We start from the raw sequence: 27,144 nt of genomic DNA, 5'->3' as shown, positions 1-27,144 counted from the left end.
TCCCTCTCGCGTTCCCTCTCGCGTTCCCTCCCGCATTCCCTCCCGCATTCCCTCCCGCATTCCCTCCCGCATTCCCTCCCGCATTCCCTCCCGTATTCCCTCCCGTATTCCCTCCCGTATTCCCTCCCGTATTCCCGCTCGTGTACCTTTACTAACATTAGCTGTAAGTTAAGGGGGGTTCTAACAAGCCATCACCTCTGACTATCAAGCCATCAAAAATGGGCCCAGTGTGGCGCGGTAGCGCAAGAGTGCCGATACCGCAAATTTCCATGCGCGCATTCCCCGCGCATACCTACTTAAAGTGGGGGTGGGCACGAGTAGTAACAAACTCTCAGCAAGCTGAGAGCGCGGGCGGAAGGATAAGGGCAGGCACAATTGAGTCCAAACGATGATGCATGTTTTTCTATCTATCTGTGCGACATTGAGGGGGTATTTATACGAATAGATACCTATATGGGACCCGTGGAGGCTCTGAATCAGGGCCAATTCCCGTGTATCCCGATTAGGGCAATGTTCCTCTACTGTATCGATACCTGACTCAAGTCCTTGTGTCTGACCTGCCTCTTTCACCGGAGTTTATTCAGTCCGAAGGACTGTTATTACGACGATAACTTGACACCATAAGCTCCGCTCTCATTGGTCAGATACGTCCTTGAGTCCCCACTCATCGGGGACTGGTCAGAATATGTCCTGTGTCCCCACTCTGTCCCCGGGCTGAGCCGTTGGGGTGCGCTCGGCTGATGCCGATGCAATAACGCCACCAAATGAGGGTCTCACAGCCTGCCCTGAGCATCGACTAGCTAGCCAGCTCCTCGAGAGCTTCCAGCACACTTCTGGCTGAATAAGCCCCGTGCTCCTGACACTCATCCTTCTTCACCAAACCTTCCCTCCAATCCGGCATGCTAATGGCTGATTCTATCCCTTCAACAAAAGTTTGCAGGAACTGCAAGCAGGCGAAGCCGGCAGATCAATTCATTTCGAAGAAAAGTCGTTCCATATCATGTGGACCGCTTACGGTTAACTGTCTCGGCTGTAGGAATCGACATGCCCCAGGCACCTCTAAGCGTACTGCAGAACAAGCTGGGTTATCCCCAATACGTCGACAAGGATTGCCATTATTAGACTTGCAACTGGGCACACCGATTATTTCACAAGAACCTATTCTATTGGGAACACCAATTGCCGCGTCAACAGGAGGAGCGGGCGCGCAGGTGCCGATTCCTTCCCGACCAGGTCCTCGACTGCTTCTCAAGAAGGCGTACGACTTGGAGCGCCGATCGAATCTCCAGTATCGAGTCCTTCTATATGGCCGAGACATGCCCGGGGAAGATATTTCCGCCCACCTGTCCAGCAGTCGGCCATCGAACGTCGAGATTTCCAGCTTCCGGACCCTGGCTGGATGGGTGATCTGTCCCATTGCCCGTTGTCTGATAGGGATAAGGAGCTCCTGGAGAAATTCTGGACGGAGCTGGAAAACGACCGAATGGAACACTGCGCTCGCTGTCAGGAGACATGGTTTGACATGGGCTTGAAGGATGACATTTGCAAGCGTTGCGTGACCAAGGACAAGAACAAAAAGGAGGATGAGCCTTTGTTTTTTTCAGCCGAAAATCAGTTGGATTTTGGCTCAATCCCTGCGTTCCTCCCCCAATTGACGAAAGTGGAAGAGATGCTAATTGCTCCAGTTCATGTGTTCGTGAACGTCATGCAGGTTCGAGGGCAGCAATACAAATATCGTGGCCATATTGTGCACTTTCTCCGCGATGTTGGCAAGGTGTATCGACAACTTCCCCTTTTACCGCCTGAATTAGATGTTATCTTGCTACGTCCTCCGAATGCGGGTGAACATGCCCACCTTAACCGCCAATTCAGACGCCAGTTCCGCGTGCGCCGTCGTTGTCTTCAGCAGTGGCTGGACTTCCTGTCTCATAACCACCCGGGCTACCGGGATATTACTGTCTGCCAGAAGCGGATGTCAGTGCTACCCGAAGATGGCGATGTACTTGATCAGGTTGCTATTGTGGAAGTCTCCGATCCTCTGGCAGGTAATTTGGGTGACATCGAGAATGACGACATTGAGGCAGATGAGGTTGATCAGTCTGCAGTGCCAGATCTACTACCAGAGGATACAGAGATGGAAGCATTGCACTCGCACGTTCTTGGCGACGAGCACGACGCACCACCCCCTGCACGGCCAGCGACACAACATCAGCTTGAAATGCCAGATATTCGGAGAACACCGATAAACGAATTCAACCAGTCACAGGCACTCCTGTCCCTAGCCTTTCCGACACTATTTCCTCGCGGTCAAGCTGATTTCATCGAGCCAAGGTTACGGCCTATCAAATATGCGGACTACATACAGCATGCCCTTCGATGGCATGATGGCAGATTTGCCTGCCATCCCACTTTCCGGTTTGTGGTTTTCAACACGCTGATGCGAGTACAGGCACGAGCGAAAAGCAGCTACTTCGTCAAGCAACACCAACAACGGCAGGGCCTACTAACGCGAGATGATCTACTTGAGGCTTTCCAGAACCCTGAATCTGCAGAAGCCCAGCAGTTGCTCAACTCTATCAACCGCCAGACAGCACAGCTTCGCGGGACGCGCCCGTATTGGTACCGAAAGCGCCGAGAGCTCGAGTCTTACGCCTACAACCTTCGCTGTCCAGGTGCTTTTATTACATTCAGCCCGGCAGACTTACACTGGAGGAGCCTCTATCAGCATTTGCCCCAGTTTCAAGACTGGCAGGAGTTGCCCGAGCAACAACGAATGGGGATGTCTAGCAAACTTCTCCGTGACAACCCACATATTGCAGCCTGGCACTTCCACAGGCGGTTTGGTTTATTCAGAGATATCGTTCTCAAGCAGAAATTCAATGTCACTGATTTTTGGAACAGGTATGAGTGGCAGGGTCGTGGAAGTAGCCATTGCCACGGCCTATACTGGATGGATGGTGCCCCAGTGTTGACTTGGAAAGGAGCATGTGCGCAAAGAGTTCGCCCGCGTCTGGAGTTTCCACGTCACAGCATTCAATCCTGAGCCAGCCCGAGTCCAACAGCAAGGAGAGGGTAACCCTTGGCTGTGAATCCGGTGCAGCATCCCTTGACGTTCCAATGGCTCTCACAAATTCTGAATCGCTGCCAACGCCACCATTGCAGTGAGACATACTGCCTACGAAAGAAGAAGGGTTCAGACGAGATTTCTTGCCGCTTTTTCTTCCCCCGGGATGCGAGAGATACGGCTGACGTTGTTCGACGCCAAGGACACTCCTATTTCTCCTTCGAGGCGGCCAGGAATGATAGCCTTATGAACCACTACAACCGGTGTCTCAGTCTTGGCTGGTTAGCCAACATTGATATCTCCCCCTGCACCAGCCTTCAAGCCGTCATTAATTACGCAGCCAAGTATTGCAGTAAGATGGAGAAGCGGACCGACAGTTATGCAAGCCTGGGGCAGCAAATCTTGCCCTATGTCTCCCACCAGAATCCACTTCTTTCTTTTGCCTCGCGTCTAATGAACAAGCTGCTTGCTGAGAGGGACTCTCGGGCCAAGAGATCTGCCATGTGTTACTCAACTGCGAGCTCCAGGAAGGTACTCGTGTTGTAAGAGCCGTCGATTGCCGTCCCTACGAGCAACAGGGCCGGTCGCTTCGCCTCCAGGGTGATCATGATGACGACGCTGAGGTCGTTGGGATATATGAAGTATCTTTCTCGCCCTGCCCTTCACGAAGAACTCACTTACCTTGACTTCCTAGCCAACTGGAATACAAGCAAGAGGGATGGGAGAAAGTGGACACGTTGGAGTCGTCAAGCTAAGCCTCGAGTGCTATACTACTTTCCGCGGTACAAGTCGAATCCGCAGCATCACCAATACGATGATTTTTGTCGGGTAAAGCTAATGCTTGCTCACCCTCATTGCGATCCCGTCGAACTACGCAAGATCAACGGTGTAGAGTATGACTCGTATGCATCTGCCGCCGAATTCTGTTTTGCGAACCACCAGCACCCTGATGATTACTATGGCACACCTAATGCCGAAGACCGTCGACCGGATCCGGATGAGTTCGAGGAAGAATTTCACGAGCCTGACCTTCTGGAGGAGGACTGGCTTGAGCTTGCCCGCCAGCTTCCCGACTGCCCACCAAGCCAAGAGATGGTAGATCTCCTGGGTAGACGGGATATCGATATCCAATACGATTGGACACCCCACGTCGGTCGCTACGCTGATCCAGGGATCGTTCAGGGCGATTATTGGCGCCAGCGCATTGCGCAGAATCCTCTCTATATGGATGTTGAAGACCTGCCTTCAGAGGCCCGCGATACGCTCAACGCAGAGCAGCGGATAGTTTACGATACAATAGTCGGACACTTCCAATGCGAGAGCGAGGAGCAGATTCTACTCCATGTTGACGGTGGTGGCGGGACGGGCAAGTCCTATCTGATCAAAGTCCTATCTTCACATCTTCAGAAGCTTGCCAGGAACCGGCCCAGTCCAATCTGGAGAGCTGCGCCCACTGGGGTTGCAAGCAACCAGATAATGGGGACAACACTACACTCTCTGCTCCGGCTACCTGTTGATAGGGCGTTTACAGAGCTCTCCCCAGCAGATGCTAATGCTCTTCAGAAGAAGCTACGGGACGTTAGGTATCTCGTGATTGATGAGAAAAGCATGCTAGGTCTGCGTCAACTTTCGTGGATCGACAAACGCCTCCGCCAAGTCTTTCCTGCTAGAGCAGCCGAATTCTTTGGCGGCATAAGCATCATCCTCGTTGGTGACTTCTTCCAGCTCCCGCCGATTGCGAACAAACCCCTCTACTTTGATGGACCACTCAAAGACCTGCACGAGGTCTCTGGCCAGATCGCATATAGGGCGTTTAACCACACTGTCTTCTTGCAAAAGGTCCAGCGGCAACAGGGCGACGACCAGGCTAGCTTTCGTCTTGCACTTGACGAATTACGTGGCCTAGAGCTATCCATAGAGTCATGGAAACTTCTGAGCCAGCGTGTGCAGGCCAAGCTAGGCCAGCGAGACGTAGATTCGTTTGATGCTGCTCTTCGTATCTATAGCAAGAAAGCTCGTGTTAGCGAGTACAACTACGAGCATCTCGTCCGTCTCAAGCGTCCAGCAATCCAAGTCATGGCGAAGAACATTGGTAACGGTGCTGACAAGGCAACGTCGGAACAAGCTGGCAACCTGGCTGGCCAGTTTCCGGTATGTATTGGTGCTCGTCTCATGCTAACCCAGAACATCTGGCATCCAACAGGCCTAGTCAATGGGGCCCAGGGACAGTATATGACATCGGTTGGGCGCCTGGCGCTGATACGCACCGTGACCCGCCATGTGTCATTATGATGGTGATGGATAAGTATACCGGGCCATCGTATCTAACCACGGATGATGGGCGCGAGGTAGTGCCCATACTCCCAGTGAAGCGAGACTTCTTTCTTGGGGCGTCCGCCAGTACCCGAACGCAGTTCCCACTCATGGCATCATATGCCATCACGGTTCATAAGTCACAGAGCATCACAGTTGACAAAATGGTGACCGATCTGTCTGAACGTGACTTCCAGACTGGGCTTAGCTACGTTGCAGTCTCCAGGGTCAAGACATTGGAGGGCCTAATGATCGATACGCCTTTTGAACGGGCATCTCTCCACTATGAGAAGCTACCTGATGGCAAGTAGAGCTCCATCATGTTATTCTTGCTTGAGGCTCTATAAGCCCTAACAGATTAGCAGGTGTTCTGATGAAAGTTCGCGACGAGCATCGGCGCAAACAACAACAACTTCGCCAACCACTGTTCCAACCTCGCTTTTCTTGATGACGTCGCTATAGTGCACGGAGCGCCAAAGCTCGTCATTGTCATGCACAAACCGCTTCATGGTGCGCCAGCGCATAGCCAGACCCAGAGGTACGAGCATCATGTCATAGAGATACATCCTTCGGACTGTATTACACCCTCCCCACCTCCGGTGAGGGTGTCAGCATATTTTATATATACAGACTTTGTCGAACGCAGGGAGAAGCTGAAGATTGAGCTTGAGTACAATTGTGCCACCATCTCGTTCACCCTTGATATCTGGACAGCACCGAATCGGGTGCCCATTTTCGCCATTATTGCGCACTGGATTACACCGGAGTTTGAGGAGAGAGAGGAAGTTATTGAGTTTATTGAGCTCAAAAGATCTCACACTGGCAAACAATTAGCTGAGATAGTTGAGAGGACGCTTGAGGAGCTCAGGCTCAAGCCTAAGCTTCTCGCCATTACGGGAGACAACGCCGGCAATAACGGCACGCTCTGTCAGTCTTTGTACGATTCTCTCAAGACCAAATTCGACGACAAGGTGAGCCCAATAGGGAGGCCCGCATGCGCTTTCACGGCAGGAAGAGTTGGATCCGCTGTCTAGCTCATATTACCTCGCTCATTTGTGAGGGCGTCTTGCAAGATCTCAAAGCAGGCACAGCGAAGGAAGCCAAGAAGATGCTTGACAAGTGGGACGAAGAGAATAAAAGCAACAACTACACCATTCCGGGAGACTCTAGTCGAAGTGGGATTGCCAAAATCCGCCTCCTCAATCTCTGGATGTTGAGATCCGGGTCTAGGGAGCAAGACTTCAAAAGCATGCCGCGCACGCACTACCGGAAGCCAACCTACGATGTCGACACTCGCTGGAATTCGGCCTACGACATGATTGACCAATTCCTCGAGCTTGAGGCAGAGTATACTGAGTTCGTTGATACTCACCCGCAAGTCAAGTGCCTCCTGCCCTTATCAGAAGAGATTGTCGCTCTCATCAACTGCGGAAGGTTCTGAAGCCGTTTAAAGACCACACTCTGAAAGTCTCCGAAGTTATGCCGCCGATCTCACAAAGTCTCGATATCTATTGGGATTTGGAAGCTCTCCTTGATGATGTAGTCGAAGGAGTTGGCGACTTTACAGACCTTGATATGTCCATTCGAGACGCCTTCTCGAAGGGCAAAGCAAAACACGTTACTTATATGAAGAAGCTTGACGATCAAATGATGCTATTCGCAGCTCACATCCTGGATCCGCGTTATAAAACTCACCAATTGGAAATGATGATACCGGATCAATACTCTGAGATTATGGCTAAAGTCAAGAAGTATTTCAAAACGGAGTGGCCGGAGCTAGCAGCATTGAATGCCACAAACTCAACTATGAGCCAATCCAGACCAGCTGAGCGTCCTCAAGGAGTCTCCATTGCGCAATGGAGAGCCATCCAAATGAAGAAGGCGAGGAGGCGGAGACGGGCGCGGCGATCCCTATTTCGGAGCTTGAACGGTGGCTTGCAGCTCCTCGAATAGAGTTCGACGAGTCTATTGCAAAGTCTCCAGACTTCCTACTGAAGTGGTGGAAAGAACACAAGGTCGAGTGGCCACTTTTGGCTGCGGCGGCGCGTGATCTTCTCTCTGTCTCTGGCTCTGAAGTTGACGTGGAACGCCTCTTCAGCGGTTGTAGAGACGAATTCGGTATCCGCCGTCACGCCTTGAAGGCAGATACGGTGCGAGTACTAACACTTTTACGGAGTGCTTATACTCAGGAAGATAAGATCGATCAGGCGTTGATCAAGGCGGCCATGGAGTATGACATCCTGCCCTTTGCCAATAGTATTATTTGGAGACCAGACCACATTCCGGGCAAGCTGGAAGATGGTATGTATGGATATACCCTCATTATATATGTAGGTATATGCTAATCTGTGTTCAGGCGAGAATCCTCCTCAACCTCTTCCTCCCACCGAGGCTCCCACTGAACCCTACCCCCAAACCTCCTGCATCCAAGCCGATAAGTCTGCGATATCAACCCCCTGTCTAGATACAATGGAGGCTTCGGAGGATTGGGGCTCTAAGAGTGTAGCCGTGTACAGTGGCGGATTCGAACGCGTTGTACCGACGTATTTTGAGGATTCGGCAGAGCTTTGAAAGTGCTTATTTTCAGTCGATTTGCCTAGGACAGGCGGATCAGTATTTATGTAATGTGAAAGGCTGGCCCGGAGTTTATTCAACAAGCAGGTGCCTAGGTGTTGTCTATCTAGAGCTAAGGAGGAAAAGAAGCTGAACTCGAGGCGTAGCCTCGAGTGCGAGCTTATATTACCCTTCTCGGAATGTTCTCGCAGCTTCTGGGTCCGCGGAGCCGGCCGGTGTTGCCACCGGAGCACGACCCACCGGACCCGGTACAACCGGGTTCACCAGCCGGGCACAGCCCGTGACATTACCCCTTGTCCTCCGACCAGGTCGGCGTCTGCGGGTTCTTGCGTTCCTGCCAGCGTCTCGTACCTCTCCCTAGGGCCATCATTGGTCTTGATTGGCCCGTACTTGTCCTCGAATGCCTTCATCGCAATTGTTCCTTGCAACCACTCAACTGGCTCCCAAGTCGGCTCTGCGTAGCCCGTCCATCGCACTAGTGCTTGCCTGAATTCCCCTCGTCCCCGCTTCTTCCATCTCGCGCAGAGAATCTCGTCGACATCCCACAGATTCGTGCCGGACTCATCTTGTACCGGTGGTGGCTGTGCGTCATCTACCTTTGGCCAGGAGCCGGATCTTGATGCGCCCGCCGCAAAGGTCAACATGAAATCGCGGGTAAATTGAGCCACGAACATCGAGCTCAACAACGTGCGAACTAATTACCTTCGTGACTGTGTACTTGTGATGCAGCCAGTCGAGCTTCTTGCACGGTCGTGGCGATCTGTAGTTTGCCATCGAGAGCCACACCTTGTCACCAACTTCAAATCGCTCCGCAGGCTGTCGCTTTGCGTTGGCAGCCTCTTCTTGTTGTTGCTGTGAGGAGGCCATCACTGCTTGCATGTACTCATTGACCTCCTGCAGGCGACTGAGTAGGCTATCAGCTCTGCTTTCCTCTCTATGCCTCGGTGGCTCTTCCGATTCCTCGACGCTGATGGGATCGACGTGGTAACCATGCTCAGCGAAAAAGGGCTGATCTTGGTCGCTGCGGATTCACGATTGTTGAGTGCCAGCTGCGCGGCAGGAGCAGTTCTCCCAGTCGTCCTGCACGTACGACACGTAGGCTCTCAGGTAGGCCTCGATCTCCTGGTTCATTCTCTCTGGCCTCCGTCCGTCTGAGGATGATAGGCCGTGCTCAATTTCTGCGTGACACCTGCAAGACGGCAGAACCTCTTCCAGAACCTACTTAGCCAGTTGCTCCGCGGTCGCTGACGATGGACCGTGGCATTCCGTGAAATCGGTAATGACACTGGAGAAAACGGTTTGCACACTGCTCAGCTTCCATGTTGTCCATCACCTCGAGGGTCACAGCCTTTGTCAGTCTGTCCACAATCACCCACAGGTACCTTGCCTTGCTCGGTCCAGTAGGCGGCAGATCTGTGATGAAGTCCATGGACAAATGGCTTCGGGGTCGATCTGGAATCGGCAGAGGCTTGAGAAATCCCTTTCGACTGGCGCCAGATGTGTGCTCTGCCGCAGGTGTCGCAATTGGCTACGTACCGGCGAACCAGCTGGGACTGCCCAGGCCAGTAGAATCGCCGAGCCACAATAGCCAGCGTACCTTCCCTGCCGGGATGACCGGTCGCAACAGAGTCATGCGACTGCTGCACAATGCGGGTTCTCAACTGGTCTTTCTCAGCTTCCTCCTGGTTACCCTCCTCTCCGGATCCACCCGGCACCCAAATACGGTCTCTGAATGTCAGCCTTTGCCTGCGTCGATCGCACATTCTGAAATCTGGATCTTCAGGCCCAGCGAGGGCGGGAAGGCACGCTCGCGATCGCGGACTGCCTTATAGGCTGCCCGGAATATCGAGTCCTTCGCCACCGTTTCGTCCCAGAGTTGCTGCAGGTCCGCTACCTCGAAGACCTTCATCTTCGGCAGGGTGGATGCCTCTGAACAGTCAGAACTCATCGCGTTGATACATGCTCTTGTCGATGATGGAATGGCACTATCCGGTATCAACTGTATCATTCTTCCTTGTTCCCGCTCGTCGTCAATGCCCTGTGGCTTGTCTTGTTCACGGCGGACAACGCATCAGGCACGACAGCCTCGCTTCCCGGTCGATACTCGAGCTTGAAGTCGAACTGGGACAATTCGGCTGCCCAACGGCTCTGCCGTTCCGTGAGCTTCTGGCGTGTCATGAAATACCCAGGTTGCGGTGATCGGTAAGGATTGTAAATGGGCCGCAGCTCCTAAGTTCGGCGTTCCAGTTGTCGAGACATCTCATGATGGCAAGCATCTCCTTGTCGTGAATGGGATAGTTGTACTCCGCTGGCGAAAGTCGCTTCGAGAAGAAGGCGCATGCGTGTCGACGTCCATCTGGGCCTTCCTGCGACAGGACGCCTCCCAATGCGTAGCCTGAGCAATCCGTCTCCAAAAAGGTCGGGAGGCTCGGGTCCCACTGCTTGAGCACCGGTGACTCGCAAAATCGTCGCTTCAGCTCCTGAAACGCCTCGTTCTCCGCTCGTCCCCAATGAAAGGCAGTTCCTTTCTTAAGCAGGGCATCCAGAGACTGCGTGATCTTGGCATAGTCGGGGATGAAGATCCGGTAATAGTTGGCGAAGCCCAGAAAGCTTCTGACACCCTTCACCGTGGTCGGGCCTCCCATTCGCGGATGGCGCGCTGCTTTTCGGGGTCGCAGGCGATTCCTTTCCTGCGTTGACGATGAACCCAAGGTATTTGACCTCTTGTACCGAAAACTCGCACTTCGCTGGGTCTAGGTGCAGCCCAGCGTCGGCGAGTGCTTGGAGAACTCGTCGCACCTTAGCCTCATGATCCGCCTTCGAACCGCTCGAGTAGATCAGTACATCATCCAGGTACGCTGTGACAAAGTCGTCCAGCCATTCGCGCAATACACTGTTCATGTATCGTTGGAATGATGCCGGGGCGCCGCTCAGGCCGAAAGGGCACACGAGCCACTCGTAGAGCCCAAACCTCGTGCGAAATGCAGTCTTTCCTCATGTCCCGGAGCCATGCGGATCTTATGGAAAGCGGCCACCACGTCCAACTTGGTGAACCACTTAGCCTTGGCCAGATTCTGCAGGGTCTCCGCGATGAGGGGCAGTGGGTATCGGTCGCGCTTGGTGATTGCATTCAGCGCTCGGTAGTCGCAACAAAATCGCAGCCCTCCATTCGGCTTCCGCACGAACAGCACCGGCGCGGCAGCCGCTGAGCTACTCGCTCGGATGAATCCTCTGTCCAGCAGGTCTTTCAGGGTCTTTCGCAAGACCAACAGCTCTTCTCGTGACATGTTGTAGAGTGGGCCCCACGGAAGGGGTGGCTCGTTGCCGTTCTTGTCAGGCTGCAGGTTGACTTCATGATCCACACCCGGTCGATGTGGCGGCAGCTTCATTGCCTCTCCTGGTGAGAATAGGTCGCGGAATTCTTTCAGCACTTCTGCCGGGACCTTCTCGCTCGGATCGACTGGCGGCTTCGGCTGAAGCGCCCTCTATATCCGACAAACTGATTGCATGAATCGAGATCGCGTTGCACTTCTTGCGTCTCTTTGCGCGTCGACATTCCGCCGTGAATACGGCTGCCGACACGAGTCTTGCGCTTCGAATCGCGCGTATCTTGGCGGGCTCTTCCTGCCCAATGAGGCGTATCGTCACACCTGCCCTCCCATGGTACATTCGCTGCTTGGCAGCATCGTACACGACGTGATTTCTCTCCATCCAAGGCCGGCCGAGGAACATGTCCTGGCCCAGGCTTGGGATCACGTATGCAAAGACACGTTCGTCAAATCCAGCTGTCTCGACCACAACAGCCACGACCCTGGGGATATGACACTCTTCGCTGACTCTGAGAATCCCCAATTTCTCGTGGTTTCGAGTCGACGAAGGGTATCCGCAGCTTCCGAACAAGGGCTTCGTCGATCACGGCATAGCAGTCACATCCACAGTCGACAAGGGCGCGTATTCGATAGCCTCGGTTTACCCGCGCGTTGACTAATACAGTCCGACTATTCATTCGTGGCTTGAACGCTTCCCAGTCCCGGATGTCTGCCTTTGCAGGCCCCGGCGCCCGCTTTCGCCCGGGCTAGTCTTTTCCGGCCGACTCGTCCTCACTGGATGCTGCGGTTGATTCCGAATCATCTGCGGCATCGGGCTTCTTCATGCGCGCAGCTTTAGGTCGCTGTTGCTTCCTTCGCCAGGAAAGACCACCTGGGCTGGGCAGTCCACGATAAGATGATCCGTCCGACCACAGCGATAGCAGCGGCGCTCATCCTTCGGCTTCTTATCGACATGTCGACGACCCTTCGACTCGTGGCCAATACGGTTGATGTCCGTCATCTTAACATCTCCGTCGGGGTCCTCCGGTTCCTCCTGGGTCGTTGCCTTGGTAGCTGTTGAGGCGTCCGCTCAGTCGACGTCGGCTGCCTACCGGGTTTCAGTCTCTCCAATCTGCCCGCAATTTCCTGAACTCTCGCAAGCCATCCCTGGTAGTCGTCGGTAGGACGGCTGTGACCAAACTCTCTTGGAGGCGTGCAGTTATTGCGTTCTCTAGAAATACGATCTTTGCACTGTCCGGCCAGTCTGCTCCCCGGCTTCAGCTAATGCCTGTTCGAATCGGGGAAGGAAGGACGCGAGAGGTTGGTCTCGCGCTGCCGCATAGTTCTCAGCGTGGCAGCAGCGCGGGATTGATGTTGCTGTCCTGGTAGGTTCGGTCGAGGTATCGCATGAACTCTTGGGGTCGTAGCTACCCCAGGGCCTCCGCGGCGTAAAGGTAGCGACCACTTGCTGTGGTCGCTCGTCCAAACATGAGTTGATGAGGTACCAAAGTTCGCGATTTCCACTGTAGTAGTGTGCATCAAGGTCCAGCTTGTCTCGCATCTGCCTGGCCCAGGCGGAGTAGCTCTTCCGTGAGCCGTCATACTTGGGTGGGTTGGGCAACGGTTTCCGCATTCCAGTACCGCAGGTTTTGGGAGGGCGTGCCCAAGCCAGGCGTGCTCTCGCCCAATCCTCGTGCCACTGGCGGCGATTGCAAGTCGGCGCTCTGCGGCTGCGCTCGCCCGAGTTGCTCCATCAGCAAGGAAAGTTGGTCCTGTAGAGGGCTGAGAGTCGCATTGACCGCTTCTTGAATGCGTTGGTCAATCCATTGCTGCTGGAGACTTGGGCTCACTCTGCTGGTCCATCCTGACGAGCAGTCTGCAGCTTGCGGTATTTAGAAGGAGCTCTAGATATGTGAAAGGCTGGCCCGGAGTTTATTCAACAAGCAAGTGCCTAGGTGTTATCTATCTAGAACTAAGGAGGAAAGAAGCTGAACTCGAGGCGTAGCCTCGAGTGCGAGCTTATATTACCCTTCTCGGAATGTTCTCGCAGCTTCTGGGTCCGCGGAGCGGGGCCGGTGTTGCCACCGGAGCACGACCCACCGGACCCGGTACAACCGGGTCCACCAGCCGGGCACAGCCCGTGACATGTAAGTTAATTTTTGTAGTATTCGGGATTATCGACTTCTTAGAAGGCTATAACTTAAAACTATATACTACTTATTGGCGTTTTTGAGGCATCTTTGCAATCGCTCAGGTACACACCAAATTCACTTCGTTTAGGGGATCCCTTCAAACCATTCATGAATGGCCTGAATTGGCCCAAACCCAACTTGAATCGCGAAAATTGGAGCTTGAAGATTTTGAATCAAGATCCAAAAAATTCAATTCATTTGATTCATCCTTCATTCAAAATCTTCAAAATCTTCACCTTCGTCTATCACCCCTAAACCTACCAGCAGTACGCGCTACGATCAAATTCGCGATGGCAACCGGGAGACTAGACACGGACCAACGATGACAGTACTGGCAAACCAGAGTGCACAGTACTAGCACCATACAGCCTCTCATTGACAGACCGGGCTTCAGCTGCTGAGAATAGGATGCTGAACACTTGGAGAAATGGGCCTTCAAGCAGGCCTGTCAACGGCGAAATTGGAGGCTGAAATGTACGGATAGGAGCAAAATGTGGGGCTTCTGGGTGTTGCAGTCGAAAGTGGAGGATCTGTAAATAGCTGAGTGTCGCGGCCCTCTAGGGTTGGTCCCTCCGGGCGGAATAAATTGCATTGCATTGCATTGGCTCCCCCCCTAGCGTACAATTTAATAATAATAAATTATGTCATATGGCTGAGTAATGAACACTTACGTTCGACTACCCGTGCTACGCCCCACTTTATTGTCACTCGTAGAACTCGCACCACCTTTATGGGACAACTCTCCCCTGTAAAAATTCTTCTCTTCTGCGGGCTGTTAGCAGCCTGTTAGTGGATAATTATTTTCAGGTCACCCGACCATGCTTCTGCCTCTCTAGCCCTAACGGGGCTCTAGCAAGCACCAAAAGGCAGACTTTGGAGAGTTCGTCTCCTCTGGGAAGCTGGTCTCGAATAACGGCATGCCTCGCGCTGCCTCGCCTTCTGCCGCCTCGCGGCATCGCCTTCTTCTGCCGCCTCGCGGCATCGCCTTCTTCTGCCGCCTTTACTGGCTGGCCTCGACTTCTGCCGCCTCGCGGCCCCGACCTCTGCTGCCGCCTCGCGGCCCTGACTTCTTCTGCCGCCTCGCGGCCCGACTTCTTCTGCCGCCTCGCGGCCCGACTTCTTCTCGCCCTTCCAGGCACACCTCGCGCTGCCTCGCACCCTCTGCCGCCTTTACTGGCTGGCCTCGCCTTCTGCCGCCTTGCGGCCCTGACTCCATCTGCCGCCCAGCGGCCACGACTTCCTCTGGACTGGTGGGCCGCGGGGGCCCCGAGGAGCTACAAGAGCCTAGAGCTCAAGGCCTCACCCGGGTGCCCCCCGGAGCCGCACACCAATCGACAAGACCTCTACCACCTGCTTGCTACGAGGAGCAGGCACGGGGACTCCGCCAACTGTCATGACCACGAAGTGGTCCCGGATCGAACGCTCCTGCGGGAGAAGACAATCGCCATCGGGGCGAACCCCCGACTAACATTGCTACACTCTCTGCTTCCTTTTCCTTTTCTTTTTCTTTCTGCCCCGTAGGCCCTCCTCGAGGGGGCTTGCGGCCGGCCCATGACTTCGTGGGCTTTCTCAGTCACCCGGCCTCGGCCAAAGACTGACTACTATTACGGCTTCACTGCCGTGCCTGGAACCCGCTGACGGGGAAGGGCCCTGAATTTCCGACCGGCCTCAGAGCCTCAGAATTGCTAGATGGAGTGGTTAGGTGCTACACACGGTCCTTAGTCCAGGTACTCGGGATATTCTATGTATCTAGTCTTCTCTAGCCTAGCACGTCTTTTGCCCTTATAGGGATGTCCCAGACGGTAATCAATACTACTACTACTACTACCACCTTTATGGGAACGGCAGGACGACTGGGCGGCCCGCCTCGGGGCCGTGGCGGTTGAAGGCTTCCAGAAGTGGCACACGTACGCTGTGGCGGACTGCCCCAGGCAGCTCACGGATATCTGGGGGGCCGCCGTGGACTATGACCAAGCTATCAAAGAAGAGATCAAGCTCCAGACAGGTGCCGAACCAATTGATGTGCACATTGCTAAGAGATACCCGAAAGCTCCGACCAGCCCACTGTGACAATGATTGTGTCCTTTCAGGCGGCGATACAGAGGAGATGGCGGCTCTTCGGCACCAGCCGACTAGCCCGACTGATCGCCAAGACCGCCCGGCCCGCGCAGTGCGACACCTGTTGGGATTATCACTCCCGCTACGCCTGCGACCGAAAACAAGCCTGCCGACGATGCGGCGGGAAAGACCATCGCGATAACGACTGCAAGCAGCCGGAGAGGTGCGCGAACTGTTCCGGACCCTTCCCGGCGGACCATAAGGAGTGCCCTGCCAGACCCAGGCGCTCTCACGGCCAACTCGTGCGGCTCTCCAAGATCGAGAAGTACGCCGTAAGGAAGATCGGCTCTCAGCTATACCGGCAAGCCAATATGGAGCTCGAACGGGCCACGGCGACCGCCTCCCCAACCCTCCCAAGGACCGACCCGTCGCCCTGCTGCAGCTGCCGAGGCCCGCCTAGGCAAGCAACAGGACCAGCAGCAGCAACAGCAGCAGCAACAGCAGCAGCAATGTCGACCCCAGCGGCTGCCCCCCACCAGCGCGCAGGCGCCAGACTCCACAACGCTCCCTCCACCACAGGAAGACAGATCCGAGTCTCCTATGAAGAGGCGCCGACGAAACGTATCCCTGGACCCCTATGAACAATAGGCCCCTAACACTAACAACTCGCGACAGGAGGACGATCCGAGTTCTCCAGGCCAACGTGGCCAAAATAGGGGCCTATCATAGCATAGCCCTACGACTAGCGGAAGCAGAAGACTACGACGTCGTGCTCATCCAGGAACCGAACGTTTGGATAGAAAAGAAGGCGGAGCCTGCAGGACCCAGACGCACCGCTCCTTCCACGCATTCGCCCCAGAACGCGCCTGGGAACCGGATCAGGCCCCGAGAGTGATCTCGTATGTCCGGAACCACCCAGATATACGGGCAGAGCAACTCTGCCCCGCCCCTACGCGTGATATCCTGTGGCTCCGGGTAAACAGCACCCTTATTATCAACTTCTATCGACACGCGAAGACACCCGAGCCACTCGACTACCTCCTCCACCAGCAGGACGTCCCCGAGAGATGCCTCATCGCGGGCGACTTCAACGCCTGTCATTTCTCCTGGCAGCCTGGAGCCCGGAGTGCGAGGAACGGAAAGGACATCGCCCAGTGGGCGGCCGACAAGGGGCTCGGACTGCTCACCACGCCAGGCGAGGCCACACACGCCCGCGGAAATACCATTGATCTAGCCTTTGCCAATATCCCCTCTGCTGACGCGCTTATCGAAGAGCACCTTCATACCGGCTCGGACCATTACACGATCAGCATTACGCTCCCCGGCGGATTCCCCAAGGACGATAGCTAGACCAAGGGTAAGCTCCGAGGAAGAAATGAAGCGATTCGAGGAACTTGTGCGGGCTGGGGCCACAGCACTACCCCGGCTGGCCGTTGAGCCCAGAGGCCTGAGAGGCTGGCCGAGGCGCTGTCTCGCCTACTCCAAGAGGCGGCCGACGCAGCGGGCCGACGGCCCAGGAAGAACGCGAGAGGCACCCCATGGTGGAACGATCAGTGCGCCGGTGCAGCGGCCGAACTAAGAGCTATGCGGCGGATCTACCCCACAGGGCACGGCAGAGAGGTCCAGACTGCCCGGCGGGAGCTGCGCCGGGCGGTACGGCGGGCTAAGAGACATTTCTGGCAGACTGTTCTAGAAGGCGCCGAGAGCAACCAGGATATCTATAAGATCATGCGGTGGTCGAGGAAACCGAGCCCGTTCCGGGCCCCGCCTATACAGGTAGGCGACCAGGTCTTCGAGACCCAGACGGAAAAGGCAAACGCGCTCCGAGTCGAGATCCTAGAAAGGCGCGGGGCCGCGGACGACATCCCGGACCCCTGGGCCCCAGAGGTGCTGGCCCCAGGAGGACTCTCGACTGCAGCGTCACGCTCGCGGATGCGGCATGCGCCTGCACCTCTACGGGCAACACCTCCCCGGGGATCGACGGCATCACGGTCCGAATGCTGCGTCGCGTCTGGAACCACATCGGCGAGGCGGTGAGGGGACTATATGAAGGCTGCCTACACCTGGGCTACCACCCCGCCTGTTTCCGCGCAGCAGAGGTCGTAATGATCCCTAAGCCTGGCAAGAGGGACCTGTCTATTCCGAGAGGCTGGAGGCCGATTTCTCTCCTAGCTTGCCTCGGCAAGGGACTCGAACGCCTAATAGCCCGCCGCCTGGCCTGGGCTGCGATCACACAACGAGTCATCCACAGCCAGCATGCGGGTGCCCTGCCCAAACGTTCAGCGCTCGACCTAGCGCTAGCATTGCTCCACGACGCGGAGACGGCCCTCACCGAGGGGAAAGTCGCCACTCTAATCACGATGGATATACAGGGCGCCTTTGACACGGTTCTGCGGAACCGGCTCCTCCTACGCCTACGGGAACAGGGCTGGCCAACAAACCTGGTCCGGTGGGCAGGTTGCTATGGAGCAGAGATCGGCCAGAATACGGCTCGAGGATATAACGACGCCGACAACCCCCCTGACGTGCGGGCTGCCACAGGGCTCCCCGGCCTCCCCGATTCTCTTCCTCCTCTATACAGTGCCCATCTACTCGATAGGGGAACCGAACTCGCGCTTCGGCTACGCAGATGACGTGGCCACCCTGATCCGGGGCCGGTCCCTACAGGAGACGGCCGCCCGGGCCACGCGCGCCGCGGGTGAGCTCATCCAGTGGGGAGCCGATAATGGCGTAGTGTTCGACCCGGGCAAGACAGAAGTCATCCACTTCACGAGACCGAGATACAAAGGGGACCTGCCGTCGGTCTGGCACGGGTCCGTAGAAAGGAGCCACAGCAGGACCTGCGCTGGCTCGGCGTCTGGTACGACAGAAAGCTCTCATTCCGCACGCATGTGGAGAAGTGGGCCGCGAAGGCGATGACGGCCGCAGGGTTCCTCCAGAACCTCTCAAACACCCGGCGCGGAATCCTCCCGGTCGACACGGCATGCGGTCACGGCCTGCGTCCTCCCGATCCTTTTATACGGCGCCCATGTATGGTACCCGGGGGCGCTTCGGCCTGTGTGGGGGACTGCCCGCTTAGTTCCGTCGCGGATCACCTACCTGAAGAATAGGATCCAGCTGACCTTAAACGTCGCAATGCGCGCTATCGCGCCCGTCTGGTGTACCATGCCGATTGTGGCCCTCCACCGAGAGACCGGCATCCCCCCTGCCACGCTGCTCCTCGCAGACGCCCAGAGACGCGCCGCGGTCCGTCTACGCTCCCTAGATGAGCGGCACCCTTGACCCCGTATGAGCATCCTCCCAACGCCTGGCCGGGAGCTAATGAAGAGGCACGGTATGCGGGCCCTCGCGCGGCCCAGAAGCAGCACGCCTCGAGACTCCTGCGTCTTCACCAAATGACGGCCCATGCTCCGAGGCCCCGACTTCTCCCCCCAGCACCCCCTCAGCCCGACCCGACAGGGGGCGTAGACAAAACGCAGGCGGCTCGAGACTTCCACTCGTGGCTCGGGTATGCCCTGAAGATACCCTCATCGTCTACACTGACGGCTCGCAGAGCGAAGACGGCGCCTGCGGGTATGGGTACTCAGTGTGGCTAGGCCCTAGCGAAGTGACCTACGGCAGCGGTCGGGTCCTACTCGCTGAGGTCTACGACGCAGAGGTGGAAGGCGCCCTCGAGGGGCTTCGAGCGGCACTCACGTGGTCCCCCAGAACCCCGGACCAGCAGTGGCCGATAGTCGTCTGCCTTGATAACACTGCGGCTATAAGAGCCATACGAGGCAGCCCATCGATCTCGTCGCAAGCGGCTGCGGAGAAGTTCGCTGAGGCCGCGGCTCGACACGGAGATGTCAGCACGCGTTGGTGCCCCGGCCATACGGGGATCGCCGGCAACGAGCGGGCCGACCAGCTAGCAAAGGAGGGCTGCCGGGCCGAGGGTCCGGACAGACCGCCGACCTACGCGAACATCAAGAGACAGGCCAAGGCTGCGGCCAGGCGCGACTTCCAGGACTGGTGGGCCGCGGGGGCCCCGAGCAGCTACAAGAGCCTAGAGCTCAAGGCCTCGCTCGGGTGCCCCCCGGAGCTGCACACCAAACGACAGCACCTCCATCACCTGCTCGCTGCGAGGAGCGGGCACGGGGACTTCGCCGACTACCACGAGAGGTTTAACCACGAAGAGGCCCGGATCGAATGCTCTTGCGGGAGGAGAAAATCACCGACACACCCCTTCTACTGCCGGAAGGTAGGTACTCGACACCGCCTAAGGCTAGCCCCACGGCGGGCAAGGCTATCAACCAGGCACCAGGAAGGGATTTGACCGGTTCCTCGGGCTAGAAAGGGAGGCAGATTTTTTTGACCGGATCTCCCACCGCCACTAGCTCGAGGCAACCCTCCAACCTAATATGTACAACTCTCTCTTTCTATGTTTTCTGCCCGTAGGCTCCCTGTGGGCCTACGGCCCAGCTGACTGCGTGGGCTTTCTCAGTCACCCGGCTCTGACCGAAGACTGACTAATATTACGGCTTCGCCGCCGTGCCCGGAACCCGCTGACGGGGGAAGGGACCTGAGAATCCGAGCGGCCACAGAGTCCAAGAATTGCTAGATAGGGGAGTAGAAGTAAGGAACGCGCGACGGGTCTCCGACGAGCATCCCCATCTTGTACTATACCTAGCCTAGCACGTCTTTTGCCCTTATAGGGATGTCCCAGACGCTAATCAATACTACTACTACTACTACCACCTTTATGGGGCGTGGCAAGAGCAACTAGATCAGCTGATGCAAAAGCTGGATGTATCGGGCGAGGTGGCTTTGTCAAGCGGCCCTCGAGCAATGTTTGCGGACGTCGCGCGCGCCCTGCCAAACAGCCCGCCCTCCAGTACACGCAGCATACCTGGTCCAACCAAACAGCAGACAGCCAACGATTCTGTCCATTGTACCATTGACACGTCTCGTGTAAGTGAGCCGAACAGGAACAAAGCGCAAATCGGGCAGATACGACAGGCCATCGAGGTTGAGATGAGAGCGAAGAACGGACATGAGACCTGGAGGTGCGCAGCAGTTGTGAGAGAATCCCGGAACGCCGACCGAATCAAGATAGTCTGCAGAGATGAAGCCGAGCTTCAGCTGGTCAAAGAGGCGGCGCAGAAGACAGCCGTAGAGGGAGCGCGAATCATGAGAGACCAGCTGTATCCGGTCCGGGTCGACAACGCCAACCGGACAGCAATCCTCGACACGGAGGGCAATATCCTGCCCGGAGCGATCGAAGCCTTGAGTGCCGAAAACAGAGTGACCATTGGCAAGATTTCCTGGCTGAGCAAACGAGAGTCTGGTAAAGCCTACGGATCCATGGTAGTATATGTCACCAAGAAAAGCGATGCAGAAAGGCTTCTGGACGGTGACTACTTTGACCTAGCGGGAGAGTCGGCCACCACTTATAAGTTCGAGCCAAGAACGGGACCGATCCAATGCTTCAATTGCCAGGAGATCGGTCACAAAGCATATTCATGCAAGAAGCAGCGGACATGCGGCAAGTGCGCAAACGCTGGGCATCACCACCGAGAGTGCACAGCGATTGAGCCAAAATGCGTCCCGTGCGGCGGACCGCATGAGTCGTTTAGCTGGAAGTGCAGGATGAGGAACCCGAGCAGCGATGCTTGAGTCCTCCGCATCCTACAGCTGAATGCACACAAGAGTGATATGGTGCAGCAGAGTCTGATGAACGACGAAGACCTGAAGGATTTTGCCGCACTGGCTATATCTGAGCCACATGCGCGCAATATCGACGGAAAGGTGGTGACGAGTCCTATGGGACACCATAACTGGACAAAGATGATTCCGACGTGTGTTCGTGACGCCCTATGGCTGATCCGCAGCATGCTCTGGATCCGAAGTGACCTTGAGGCGGAGCAAGTGCCTGTGCCGTCGGCCGATCTCACAGCAGCGGTACTCCGACTTGAGGGAAGGGAGGTGATGGTGGTGTCAGTGTATGTGCAAGGAAAGAACGACGAGGCGCTGACGAACGCGATGGAACTATTGCGCGACGTGATCGATCGCTTCCGCAATGGGACAGGAGACGCACCGATGTGGTTTTGGCGGGGGACTTCAACCGCCACGACCTCCTCTGGGGCGGAGATGAAGTGTCAGCGAGCAGACAAGGGGAGGGCGAACCCATCATTGACCTGATGGACGACTTTGGTCTTAGCAGCCTTCTCGCGAGAGGGACGAAAACGTGGCAGAGGTCGGACGAGGAGAGCACCATCGACTTGGTGTTGGCATCGGCGGAACTGGCGGACGAGTTGACATCCTGCGTGATTCATCCAACAGAGCACGGATCAGACCATAGAGCGATCCAGACGACATTCGACATTCGAGTGCCGGAGCGTACCTTTCCGCAGCGCCTGATGCTCAAGAACGCGCCGTGGATCGCCATCGCAACCAGGGTCGAGGACGAGCTTCGGCCTCTTCCGTGGACTGTGGGGTGCAGACGCAGGCGGATCAGCTCATGCGGGTGGTCACCAAGGCGCTTCGAGATCTGACCCTCGAGCCCAGCCGCCGCCATACGCGAAGCGATGGTGGACAAAGGACCTGACGCGACTCCGTCGGACGTACACGTATTGGCGCAATCAAGCAAGGGCGCAGCGAAGAGCCGGTCAATCGCGGCCGGATCTGGAGCAGCGCGCCAAGGAGGCTGCGAAGGAGTACCACGACAATTTGCGGAGACAAAAGAAGGCCCATTGGGATGACTTCGTCATCGAAGGAGCAACATCTGGAGGGCTGCCAAGTATCTGAAGCCTGGTACGGAGATGACGGATGACAAGGTGCCCCGCTGAAGAGAGCCGACGGCTCGATCACTGAAAGCAAGGGCGAGCAAGCCGAGGAACTCCTGAGCACCTTCTTTCCGCCTCTGCCAACGAGGATCGAGCCGGAGGGTGAACGTCCGCAGAGACAAGAAATAGCCATGCCAGACCTCACCTTGCAAGAGATTGAGGAGAAGGTGATGGCGGCGAAGCCCTGGAAAGCGCCTGGTGAGGATGGCCTTCCTGCGATCGTGTGGAAGAAGCTCTGGCACGTGGTCAAGCACCGGGTGTGGACGCTCTTCAGCTCATCGCTCCGAGAGGGCGTCGTGCCTCATCAATGGCGAACGGCTAAGATCATTCCCTGAGGAAACCAGACAAAGGGGATTACACCTTGGCCAAGGCGTGGCGACCGATTTCTCTCTTGTCAACGCTTGGCAAAATCCTGGAAGCAGTCGTTGCGGAACGTATCAGCTATGCAGTAGAGGCTCAAGGGCTTTTGCCCGCGAACCACTTTGGTGCACGGAAGCGCAGGTCCGCAGATCAAGCACTTGTGCTTCTGCAGGAGCGGATCTACAAGGCCTGGAGAACGGGCAGAGTGCTCAGTCTCATCAGCTTTGACGTCAAAGGCGCATACAACGGAGTGTGCAAAGAGCGAATGCTCGAAAGGATGAAAGCCCGAGGCATCCCGAGTCGTCTGGTCAAGTGGATAGACGCATTCTGCTCGGGACGGACCGCGTCGGTGGTTGTCAACGGGCACACATCCGAGCAACAAACCCTGCCGCAGGCCGGCCTACCCAGGATCCCCTCTGTCGCCAGTGGCTTTTCTTTTCTTCAACGCAGACCTGGTGCAAAGACGGATCAGTAACAATGGCGGCTCCATCGCCTTCATGGACGATTACTCTGCCTGGGTCACGGGGCCAACGGCAGAGTCAAACATAGATGGTATTCAATCGATTATCGATGAGGCGCTTGATTGGGAGAAGCGCAGCGGCGCCACATTTGAAGCAGAGAAGACATCCGTCATCCACTTCACACGCATCGCGGAGCGCGACAGCGACCTGCCTCTCATCATCAAAGGAAACGATGTCAAGCCGAAGAGCAACGTGAAGCTGTTGGGAGTCATCATGGACAAGGCGCTTCGCTTCAAAGAGCACATCGCCAGAGCAGCCGCCAAGGGCTGGCCGCGGCCATGTGCTTGAAACGACTGAAGATGGCCTCGCCACGGATGGCGAGGCAACTGTTCGTAGCGACGGTGGCGCCAGCCATGGACTATGCCTCAAACGTGTGGTCGCACGCGTGCGGGGTGAAAGAAGCGGCGTGGATTGGCAGGGCCCAGCGAATCGGAGCCCAGGCTGTCACGGGAGGCTTTCGCACAGTGGCAACGGCAGTGGCCGAGGGCGAGGCCGGCGTGCAATCGTTCCGAGAACGGCATGCTCAAGCGGCAGCGAAATTCTGGATAAGGATGCGGACGCTCCCGAAGACGCATCCTCTGACATCGTTGAGGCTCAAGCTGAACAGGAGGTATGCGTCGCCAATGCAGAAGCTCGCCTCGGCGATGGGAAGACTAGATACCAAACGCCTGGAAGTCATCCATGAGTTCGCACTGGCGCCGTGGGACGAACGAGTGCAGGCAACGTACGAGGCAGACCGAGCGGAGGTGCTGAAGTCGGATGACCCGGAGGACATCACTATCGCGACGTCCAGCTCGCAAAGGAAAGGCAAGGTCGGGTTGGGAGGCGTCGTTCGGGATGCTTCCCGCGACAGCGCAGACGAGGTGCTGGCCAGCTACTCCGTCACCCTTGGCTCCAGTGATGAGCAGAATGTCTACACAGCAGGACTCGAGGCTATCGCCATGGCCCTGAGGTGTGTACCTCTAGGCCTTCATGACCGACAGCTCACAGTTGTGACAAGCAACCGCTCTGTCCTGCAAGTCATCGGGCGACCGCGGCAGCAGTCTGGTCAGTGCACGATACGGGCGATATACGGATCTGTTGAGTATCTTGCGAAAAGAGGCTGCAGAGTCAGACTTCGTTGGGTGCCTGCAAAGAATGAGGAGTTCACCCTTGGGCCACTGGCCAAAATGCAGGCGAAAAGAGCGACGCGAGATGAATGCACCGCTGAACCAGCAACGTTTCAGGCAAGAGCAACGACGTTACGACTGCTGCTCAACGAACACACTCGCGTTCGTCAGATCCCAGAAAGGGTTGGAAAGCACTCAAAGCGCATCGATAAAGCATGGCCGGGCAAGCACACCCGCAAGATGTACGACGAGCTAACTAGAAAGGAATCTGAAGTGTTGGTACAACTTCGAACTGGCAAATCACGACTGAGTGGCTACCTTTGCAAAATCGGGGCAGAGGAATCGGATGAGTGCACCTGCGGACAGTCGGCGGAAACGGTGGAACATTCCCTCTTTCGATGCAGAAGATGGACGGTACAACGAGAAATCATGCTTCGATATGCTCGCGGAAAGATGGGAAACCTGTCTTTCTTCCTAGGAGGCAAGGCAGAGTCAGACGATGACAAGTGGCAGCCCGATATGGGGGCTGTACGGGCGACAATACAGTTCGCATTGGCAACGAAACGCTTCAGTATGGACCGACGAGGGACCATGTACTGATCAAGGGATAATCATACTAACACAACAGCCTTCAACTTGGCAGACCGCGCTTCAGTCGCTGAAGGTAGGACGCTGAACACTTGGAGAAACTGACCTTCAAGTAGGCCTGTCATGTCACAGCGAACGAGGCTGGAAACAGATGAAAAGAAGTGTGGGGCTTTAGGTGAGATGGGACCATGTACAGAAGGTTTATAGCTTAGCGTAGTGGCTCTATAGGGGGAACCCTCCGGGCGTAATACAATAAATAAATAAATAAATAAATATGGGGCGTGGCACGGGTAGTGCTTACTTGGCTGGGTACGTCGCCAATCAAGCTGCAGACACACGTAAATCCCTTTTCCCCCATCGCCATGGATTCCAAACTATGAGGGTGTATTGCAGGATAATATTGAAGGTTCTATTGTCATCAATCACAAAAGCAGGAGCCGTAAGAAGCTTAGCGTGGAGACTACCGGTAGTTATTGCGGATGTAACTGACCCTATTGACTGTGGGGCAGCTGGAGCGAGTGCTGGGTAATACTTCGGCCACAGGTGGCAGAGGCGAAAATTTGGCACGGAATCTGAGGCCCTATCGTTCTATCTTGAGTAATCGATAGTCGTGAAGAGCGTTTCATTGTTACGACCAGAGGAGGATTCAAGATTAAACATATGAAGAAATGAGGTCACAAACGGCGTTAGACTGCAATGCCATCAAACGCGGGGTCTAGCTGTAAGCCAGTGCCTGTGCGCAGCATCATGAACCCCAAAAAGCAAAAGACTGGTCGCTCGCAGACGCCACCAGCGCCTATTATATAGCTCACTGCTCGGCACCCAGGCTCACTGTTTCCTTTTCTCCTTTCCCTTCAAACAGACACCTGAAAGAGCATCTACAATCGCCTGTGACCCCAAGGCCAATACGCGATACTTACCCAGAGCTTTATCGCCACCTACCTGATATATAAATACGCATGTGTTCGGTAGGTGTTAGGCTTTACAAGACAAGTGCTTGTGTCAGACTCATTCTTTCATTTTATAAGGCAGCCGCCTTGCTTCTCAAGCTCTTAAGCTCGTTCCGAAAAGGCATTGGCGGGCCCTATAGGGGACCAGTCTCCTGTCTAGAATCGACCCACACTTCAATTCGACAATCGGTTGGGACCGCATGACTAATCCCGATCCCGACGTGATTCCCTCACAGGGACCGGTCTCATATCAAGTCAACAAGGAGTCGCGCATCTACTCCCCAGCGACTCCAGCTATTCCTACATAGGTGTCAGCCCGGAAGATGCGATATGTGGGAGTAAAGACGCGTACACGCACGAGTCAGCATTGTTTGAAAAAAAACTTAGGAGTAGATCCGATGGTCCAGAGAGCTGCTTCCAAAGGTCTCCTACTCTCTTGTGTTCTAACAGGATAACCCTGTGTAACAAGTCTTCGTTAGAGTATCCCTGGGCATCGAGATACCTATCGATAGCAACAGTTGCGTCGCTCCGGCTCTGGTCTGCGTGAATCAGACCTTTCTCCCTATCCAGTCTAGTTTTCTGCTCTAGCGAGTCCAGAAACCTTGACAGCTGTACGTAACCGAGCCTAGACGGCAGCCTGACGCGCTTTGCAAAAGGCCGCGTCATCGGCTGTTTGCCGGCGATGACGTCCTCCAGAGCGCGAACTGCAGTAGTCATGAATAAGGCTGTAAGCGGACCCTCCACCGGAATTGCGGTTTGCTCAAGAAGCGAGGTCCAAGCAATGAGAATTGCTTCCCATTTGTCCGCGAAGTATTCAAGCGCGTCGCATCTGATAAACTCGCGATATTGAAGCGTTGCCTCTGAAAGAGTGACCTTGCAAGAAAAACCCCCTTTGCCCAGAGGTCCTTCCTGAGTCTTTGTTCCGTCAACGAGTGCAATTGCCGAAGGCGCAACCAGCGCAATGCTTACCTGAGTAATTGGGTCATATGACTCTAAGGTGAGAGCTAAGAAACGGTTGGCTTGTGATCCACGAATCCCTTCAGGTGGCTTTATCGAGACGCCCCTTGGCGGGTCACCAAATGTGGGAGAATGGCGGCCCGTTGAATCCTTTGGCTGGCCAAAAAACGCATGACCACCCGCCAGGCCGTTCGGTCGCCCGAAAATCGATCGGCACCCTGTCAGGTGCTTCGGCTGGCCAAAAAATGATTGTTGGCCGGCCATGTTGGCTTGTGATCCACGGAATCCTTGAGGTGGCTCCATCAAAACGTTCTTCGGCACGCCACCGA

General features: G+C 55.8%; 6 protein-coding genes across 6 annotated transcripts; 5 read left to right on the top strand and 1 right to left on the bottom strand.

Annotated features, from left to right (window-relative positions):
• Nucleotides 1–1,512: 1,512 nt before the first annotated feature.
• On the top strand, nt 1,513–3,089 carry HRG_10053 (ATP-dependent DNA helicase PIF1; the record flags this gene model as incomplete). The annotated part of the gene is made up of 8 exons (XM_044868524.1): nt 1,513–1,515; nt 1,712–1,736; nt 1,812–2,045; nt 2,106–2,331; nt 2,392–2,443; nt 2,588–2,781; nt 2,854–2,924; nt 2,998–3,089. The coding sequence occupies 8 exons, from the start codon at nt 1,513–1,515 to the stop codon at nt 3,087–3,089; spliced, it is 897 nt and encodes a 298-aa protein (XP_044716521.1).
• Nucleotides 3,090–3,901: 812 nt separating this feature from the next.
• HRG_10052 (PIF1-like helicase domain-containing protein) lies at nt 3,902–5,688 on the top strand (the record flags this gene model as incomplete). The annotated part of the gene is made up of 7 exons (XM_044868523.1): nt 3,902–4,213; nt 4,277–4,450; nt 4,628–4,930; nt 5,006–5,215; nt 5,288–5,332; nt 5,413–5,460; nt 5,524–5,688. The coding sequence occupies 7 exons, from the start codon at nt 3,902–3,904 to the stop codon at nt 5,686–5,688; spliced, it is 1,257 nt and encodes a 418-aa protein (XP_044716520.1).
• A 180-nt stretch (nt 5,689–5,868) lies between these two features.
• Nucleotides 5,869–6,818, top strand: HRG_10051 (uncharacterized protein; the record flags this gene model as incomplete). Its single annotated transcript, XM_044868522.1, has 3 exons — nt 5,869–5,915; nt 6,024–6,348; nt 6,393–6,818. The coding sequence occupies 3 exons, from the start codon at nt 5,869–5,871 to the stop codon at nt 6,816–6,818; spliced, it is 798 nt and encodes a 265-aa protein (XP_044716519.1).
• Nucleotides 6,819–9,955: 3,137 nt separating this feature from the next.
• Nucleotides 9,956–11,238, bottom strand: HRG_10050 (reverse transcriptase (RNA-dependent DNA polymerase) domain-containing protein; the record flags this gene model as incomplete). Its single annotated transcript, XM_044868521.1, has 6 exons — nt 9,956–10,086; nt 10,137–10,561; nt 10,659–10,922; nt 10,997–11,067; nt 11,134–11,161; nt 11,222–11,238. 6 exons carry the CDS (start codon nt 11,236–11,238, stop codon nt 9,956–9,958), a joined length of 936 nt encoding a protein of 311 aa, XP_044716518.1.
• Nucleotides 11,239–17,869: 6,631 nt separating this feature from the next.
• Nucleotides 17,870–19,838, top strand: HRG_10049 (reverse transcriptase (RNA-dependent DNA polymerase) domain-containing protein; the record flags this gene model as incomplete). The annotated part of the gene is made up of 6 exons (XM_044868520.1): nt 17,870–17,962; nt 18,006–18,322; nt 18,379–18,539; nt 18,589–18,755; nt 19,063–19,746; nt 19,803–19,838. The coding sequence occupies 6 exons, from the start codon at nt 17,870–17,872 to the stop codon at nt 19,836–19,838; spliced, it is 1,458 nt and encodes a 485-aa protein (XP_044716517.1).
• A 2,623-nt stretch (nt 19,839–22,461) lies between these two features.
• On the top strand, nt 22,462–24,409 carry HRG_10048 (reverse transcriptase; the record flags this gene model as incomplete). The annotated part of the gene is made up of 7 exons (XM_044868519.1): nt 22,462–22,587; nt 22,863–22,989; nt 23,141–23,242; nt 23,309–23,476; nt 23,548–24,163; nt 24,212–24,258; nt 24,387–24,409. The coding sequence occupies 7 exons, from the start codon at nt 22,462–22,464 to the stop codon at nt 24,407–24,409; spliced, it is 1,209 nt and encodes a 402-aa protein (XP_044716516.1).
• Nucleotides 24,410–27,144: the final 2,735 nt, after the last annotated feature.

This window comes from Hirsutella rhossiliensis, assembly GCF_020360975.1.
Source record: "Hirsutella rhossiliensis strain HR02 chromosome Unknown scaffold00014, whole genome shotgun sequence".
Classification (NCBI taxonomy): Eukaryota; Fungi; Ascomycota; class Sordariomycetes; order Hypocreales; family Ophiocordycipitaceae; genus Hirsutella; species Hirsutella rhossiliensis.
The sequence above is the reverse complement of the archived record's forward strand: the minus strand, read 5'-3'. Positions and strand labels throughout refer to the sequence as shown.